We start from the raw sequence: 6,587 nt of genomic DNA, 5'->3' as shown, positions 1-6,587 counted from the left end.
CGGAGCCGGGATACCCATGGAACCGGGATAGCCACGGAGCCGGGATAGTCTCGGAGCCCCTGGAATGGCCCCGGCATTCCTGCCCCACTGGCCACAGATTTCCAGCCCCACACATCCCAGAGTTCCCTGCAGAACCCAGCAGGGATCAGCCCTGCTCAGGCAGGATGGGATGAGCTCGCCCCCAGCACAGCGACCTTCCCTCATTTTGCCATGTTTTGGGATCCCTGATCCCGCTCAGGTAACGTGGGAGGAGCTCCAAACAAGGAGCTAAACATGGAAAATATGCAGGAATAAATCTGACTGTAACTCCCAGAGCTAAGGATTTACAGCACAGCTACTGACAGAGCTCCAGCGTGCGACTGGGGCTGCAGCAGTGCATCCCAAACACACAACGTTCCCATCCAACCATGGGATTCCCCCTTGGGATAAAACCAGATCCCAACACAGAGCCCGAGAAGCCCCTGAGTCCCTTCCCTGGCTGCTCACTCTTTCCTTCCTGGAGCGTGAAGCCGTGCTAAAAACCAGATCAGGGAATCCTGGAATGTTTGGGTGGGAAGGGAGCTCAGAGCCCCCCCAGTGCCAGCCCTGCCATGGCAGGGACACCTCCCACTGTGCCAGGCTGCTCCAGCCCCAATGTCCAGCCTGGCCTTGGCCACTGCCAGGGATCCAGGGGCAGCCCCAGCTGCCCCCGCTGGTCTCCATGTGCCCACTGAGAGCAGGCAAGGACCTTCCTGGAATCTCCACCTTCCCAAAGCCCCAGCTGAGATTCCTCTGCTTCAATCCCTCTTTTTTCCTTGCCATCCAGATCCTTTCCAGTGTGCTGCTGACTGGAGTGCTTTGGCAGGAAACAGGGATGAGCTCTGGCTCCTTTCTGGTTTAATCAGGAAAGGTCCCAAGCAGCACCCAGGGGTATTTTTGGTCCTGCAGAACTGGGCAAGGAAATGCCCAGCAGAACTCCTTATGCAGACAAGGGGCTGTAAAAAGGACCAAAACCCCCAAAAACCCAAGCCAAACCAACAAAAAAAAATGTAATCCAAACCCCAACCCACCAATTATGGCCTAAACAATTCCAGTGGGACTCCAAAGCCTTTGGAAGCCTCCAAGAGCTCAAAATAGAGAGGGAGGACCAAACACTGAGCTGGACATGGAAACGGAGGCCTCCAGAATATTTTCACTTTCATGTTTTGGTTCTTTTAAAATATTTAGTTCTTATCAGCCCAATCAGCACAAAATCCAAGGGGTTTATGAAGCTAAAATATGAAATCCAGAGCACAAATGCTTGGCCACCCCAACTTCCAAGAGTTTTCCACTCCAGGGAGAATAAAATCGTGCATTTAAAACAAAAAAAGAATGAAAGGAGTGAACGTTCCCTGGGATTCCCTGAGAAAGCAGGAAAGCAGCAGACTGAGTGTCTGGGATGAGGTGCTGGAAACATCCATAAACCCCATCACGCTTTCAAATCCTGCCTATTTGGGAATTTGGCTTTTCAGCATGCAGAGCATCCCAATTCCAAATCCCAACCACAATCCAAGCCTGTTTGGGCACCATTAAATGGGACATGCTCCAAGAATATTCCAAAGTCAAGCGCAGCCCTGGGCCAGCAGCTCCTTACTGGATTTTGTCATTGGCTTCCCAGGCATCCAATATCCTCTGCACCAGGCAGCACTTCTGGAACAGCTGGGGGGAAAGGGAGAACATTCAGAACTTCCCAAAGGAGAACTGTGGATCCTCCTCTTGCTTCCCTCTCTCCTCCCCAGGAACTCAAACCTCAGCCCTTCCCCTGCCCAAGAGCCCCAGTTCCTCCCTGATTATTTCCCAGAGGATCCAGGGAGAGCAGCAACACCTGGAACATCCCCAGGCTGCTTTGGGCTTCCCAGCAGCAGGAATGAAAACGCTGCTGGCATTTTCCAACCCCCACACCGGGCTCTGACCGGAATGTTCAGGTTCTTGTCCCAAATGTATAGTTATTTTTACTAAAAAAATGAAATTTTACGAATAAGTAGGGCTAATTTTACTAGTAAATAGGGATAGCTTTACTAATAAATAGGGATACTTGAATACTAAGTAGGGATAATTTTAATAAATAGCAAGGGATTCACAGGGCCATTAAATGAGGGGAGTTTTGGAACGGGATGCTACAAATAAAGGTACAAAGCACAGTTGCACAAGAACCACTACAAATGGCAATAAATAATAATAAAACCCACTGAAATTGGTAATAAATAATAATAAATCCCACTAAAAATTGATCATAAATAATAATAAAAATCACTAAAATAGATAATAAAAAATAACAACAAAACCCACTAGAAAATGATAATAAATAACAATAAACCCCACTAAAAATAGATAATAAATAACAATAAAACCCACTAAAATTGATAATAAATGATAACAAAACCCGCTAAAAATGACAATAAATGATGACCAATGCACACCGAGCCCAGCGGCCGCTCTGGGCCAGCCCATCCCAGAGAGGCCCCGCTGACCCCAGCCCAGGCCCAGCTCTCACGTGGGTGACCATGATGTTCTCGGTGGCTCCGGCTGCGGGCTCCGCGGGCTCCGCGCTCTCCGGGGCCGCGCTCCCGCTCGGAGCCTCCTCTTTGCTGCCCGGCTCCCCCGGGCTGGGCTTCCCCTCGTGCATGGAGTGGGACAGGATGGCTGCTATGGACAGCTCCACTTGGAAATGCAAAAAGTTATTCCACGTGTATTTAAAAAATAAGTCCTGGAGGAGAAATGAGAGATGGGAGAATTTACTGGGGATAAATTTTCCTGCTTTTAATGATCAGTGATATCAGGGATCTTTAAGGATCTTCCCAACCCATCCCATCCCAGGATTCTGGGGCTTTGTGATATGAAGTTGTTGCCCAAGTTGTTGTTTGATCAGCAATTCCACTCAGTTTTCCTGCTACAGCCCAGCACCCACTGCTGGCTGGGCTCGGCATTCCCAGGGTGCTCGGTCTGTCGGGAAACCAGTGAGTATTCCCAATAAACTGAGCACTTGGGAATTCTCTCACACACAGACAGCACTCACAGCACAGACACACTGAAAACTCCAAGTGAACTGTGCTGGGGCTGAGTGAATCCTCAGAGAAACAGGAACTAAACAATTGCTAAGGACGGGATCAACTCTCTTAAGGCTGCCCAGGCGCTGGGAGGCCTTTTCCAGCCTCAGGGATCCTGGGATTGCGGGAGGAAGTTCATCTCTCAGCATTCCAGGAGCTCACACACAGCACAGACTGTTTCACACCCTCTCCACGGAACTAACAAGGAGCTGGAAGTGTGAGGCTCAGTCCAAATCCCCAAACAGTGGGATTTGGATCTCAAAAGCTCGTCCAGGGATCTGCTCCTCCTCGGAGCAGATCAGAGCAATAACGGGACTTTGTCCCCCTGGCACAAGCCCTGCACAGAGCGGATCCCAGGGAAGGCAAAGCTGCTCCCAGCTGGAATTCCCCCGCCCTCAGTACTCACAAGTAACAAGTCCATGGTGCTGAGCCGGCAGAGCTCCTGGTTGATGCTGGGAGTGTTGGTGTGCAGCAGCGCCGCGATCAGCCGCGAGCCGTGCAGCCGCGCGTTCCCCAGCGGCTCCTCCAGCACCCCCAGCGTGGTCAGGATCACCGGTTTCTGCGGAGCAGGGACGGCAGTCAGGGAAGGACAACACTCCTGCCGTGCACCTGCACCAGGGGCTTCCCTTCCATGGTGCCCAGTGACAGGACACGGAGCCATGGCCGGAAATTCAACCATGGGAATTCCACCTCAACAGAAGGAAAAACTTCTTTCCGTGGAGGGGGCAGAGCCCTGGAATAGCTGCCCAGGGAGGGCCTGAGCCCCCCACTCTGGAGACATCCCAAACCCCCCTGGACGTGTCCCTGTGTCACCTGCTCCAGGTGACCCTGCCCTGCAGGGGCTTGGACTGGACGATCCCTCCCAGCCCCAGCTATTCTGGGATCCCGGGATTCAACAGAACCTGCTCATTTCTGGAATGTTCTCAGCAGGGCAACCTAAACCACCTTCCCAAGAGGATGGTTCTGGGACCACTGGGAGATGTGACCTCCAAATCAGATTAACATCCAACTAAAAGTTCCTTCCTCTCCATCCTTTCCCATCTCCACTCAACCCCCAGTCCCAAACTGTCTCCGCTTCCTGGATTTCCCTGAACACAACAACCCTCAGGTGCTGGCTGCAGATTCCTGCAGCACATTCCTGCAGCAGATTCCTGCTGCCTCATCCCTGCACGCCCCAGTTAGGAAATTTCACTGTGGGTTTCCCTTCCCCGGCCGCGTGTCCGTGCTGGAGCTGTGTGATTCCCGGAACGCCGCGCGGTACCTTGGGCGGGCGCAGCAGCAGCTGGTGGAAGTCCTTGAGCCGGGGCTCGATGCCGTGTAAGATGCTGCTGTTGACAGTGTAAGACCTCTCGAATCCCTGAGTGTACGAGTCCATCAGGCCTTCCACTCTGAGGGAACACCGGGATTCACTCACAGATCCCTCTTCCAGTGATGATACCAGATGGTCCTCAAGGTCCCTCCCACCCCAGCCCATCCTGGGATTCTGGGACTTTATGACATTAAACCATTGCCCAGCTCGGTGTTTAATCAGCAATTCCACTAAAACCATTTTCCTTCTACACTTCCCACTTTCCATCTTCCTTCTCCTGGGGCCCAGAGCTGCCCCCAGTACCCAGAGGTAGAGATTTCATTAAAGAGCCTCCAGTCACACTGGCCATAGTGGTTTTCTCTTCAAAAATAAGGATGAAAAATAATAATTTTCAGCTCCTGAACATATTCGCATACCTGCATTATATTAGTTACATTAATTAATTATAGTATTTCTTATACTGAATTAATTAATATTAGTATCATTGCCAAGGTGCTGCTCACACAACAGAACCTGTGCCGAGCTCAGGGGGAGCTGACCATGAATAACCTCCCTGCAGAGCTGGCAAACCACATCCCCAAAGGGCTCCCTGGGGTTCCAAACTCCCAAACACTTCCAAAGGAAATGGCTCAGCCACAATTACCTACAAATGTTCGTTCCTCCCACTGTGCCAGGCTGCTCCAGCCCCAATGTCCAGCCTGGCCTCGGCCACTGCCAGGGATCCAGGGGCAGCCCCAGCTGCTCTGGGCACCCTGGGCCAGGGCCTGCCCACCCTCCCAGCCAGCAATTCCCAATTCCCAATCTCCCATCTCAAACTCCCCTCTTCCAGCCTGAAGCCATTCCCTGTGTCCTGGCAGTGCCTGTGCTGGCAGAGAGTCGCCAGCAGGCCCGGCCTGTCCCTCCCTGCCCTCAGCCCAGGCCGGAGCGCCGGGCGGCTCCCGAGGCGCGGTCCCGGCGGTCCCGGCTCACCCGGAGCGCCGCGTTTCCAGCAGCGTCAGGAGCACCTGGGTTCCGTTCACGATGCAGCTCTCGGTCTGCTCCCCGTCGAACATGTTCCTGAGGAGCTGCTCCACGCACTCCTGCCTGGGGACACAGCGCGGGGTCACGGGGCTGGGCTGCTCCCAGCGGCAGCACCGCTCCCGCTCCGGACACGGGCTGCTGCGCCCACTGACGGGATCGATTGGGGAACCGGGGAAGACTCAGGGAAGAGCCCACTCCTCCCGCTGCTCTTTGCCAGGGCCAAGGAATAACGGGTGGGAGGAACAGGAGGCTGAGGCCAGCCCTGCTCCCAGCTCCAGTTCCTGCAGCTCCTGTTCCCCACCACATCCCAGCTCCTTCCCTCAGGGACAGCTCCCCAGAATCCAGCACTCAGGAAGTCCCTTCCCTGCCTTCCCCAGCCCCGTGTCCAGCCAAACCCAGCATCCCTGGAGTTCACAGCCCAATCATGACTATTTTCTAACATTCCCAAAAATCTCTTTCCGTGGGTATAAATAAAATATGAGACAAAAATGTAAAAACAGATGAATAATTCATGAGGCAGGATTATTTGAATAAGGAGTATCTAAATACCCTCTGTCAGCAGAGCAGGGGAGGCAGAGGCAGGAAGAGGAGTCAATTTTCTGGAATGAACCAAATTCCCTTTATTGCACTCAGCCAGAAGCTCCTGCAGCCTGGATTTGGGGCTCATCCCCTAACCCTGCTCCCATCTCCTTCATGCTGATCCTTCATTCCTGACTCAGGGATGATAAAAGTTATCCAAACTCTGAAAAGTCACTGTAAGGCTGGGGAAAATTGGCCAGGAAGGGTAATGAGCTCTGTGACCTTCAGCAGAAAGGGAAGAGGAGTGAAAGAATCCCCTTGCCCAAAATGTTCTTTATTCTGAGCAGGAATTCTGGAGATGGTGCCTGGAAGTGCAGGGTCCCACAGCCCTCTCCAAAACTACCAAGAAAGTCTAAAATTACCAAAAAAGTCTGGAAGTGCCACATCTTCCATGCCCATCATCCCTCCCACTGCAGGGAATCACAGCCCTCATTAAAAGTCCTGGGATTCCTGGGGGAATGACCGAGCTGGAATCTCATCTCCAAAATTTTGAGGGCTCAGAACTGACACAGAGTGAGGACAGGCCACAGGCTCTGGTGAGGGATGTGCCTCCAGCTGCAGAGCCCAACAGCAGCAGGACCTGGAGCTGCTGGAGAGAGCCCAGAGAGGCCCCG

General features: G+C 52.9%; 1 protein-coding gene across 1 annotated transcript in view; it reads right to left on the bottom strand.

Moving 5' to 3' along the window:
• Positions 1-5,572, bottom strand: part of PPP6R2 (protein phosphatase 6 regulatory subunit 2) — a gene marked incomplete at its 5' end in the record, with an annotated part of 20,065 nt that extends 14,493 nt beyond the window's left edge. Inside the window, 5 exons of the mRNA XM_042020322.1 lie at positions 1,613-1,677; positions 2,513-2,725; positions 3,472-3,624; positions 4,327-4,453; positions 5,344-5,572. Coding sequence (XP_041876256.1) covers positions 1,613-1,677; positions 2,513-2,725; positions 3,472-3,624; positions 4,327-4,453; positions 5,344-5,572 — 787 coding nt within the window. The remainder of the gene's footprint in view (positions 1-1,612; positions 1,678-2,512; positions 2,726-3,471; positions 3,625-4,326; positions 4,454-5,343) is intronic.
• Between the last annotated feature and the right edge of the window lie 1,015 nt (positions 5,573-6,587).

The sequence above is a fragment of the Corvus kubaryi genome, unplaced genomic scaffold, assembly GCF_017639235.1.
Source record: "Corvus kubaryi isolate FWS band 111438036 unplaced genomic scaffold, C.kubaryi_AGA036_p1.0 36956, whole genome shotgun sequence".
Lineage (NCBI taxonomy): Eukaryota > Metazoa > Chordata > Aves > Passeriformes > Corvidae > Corvus > Corvus kubaryi.
This window is presented reverse-complemented; position numbering and strand designations above follow the sequence as displayed.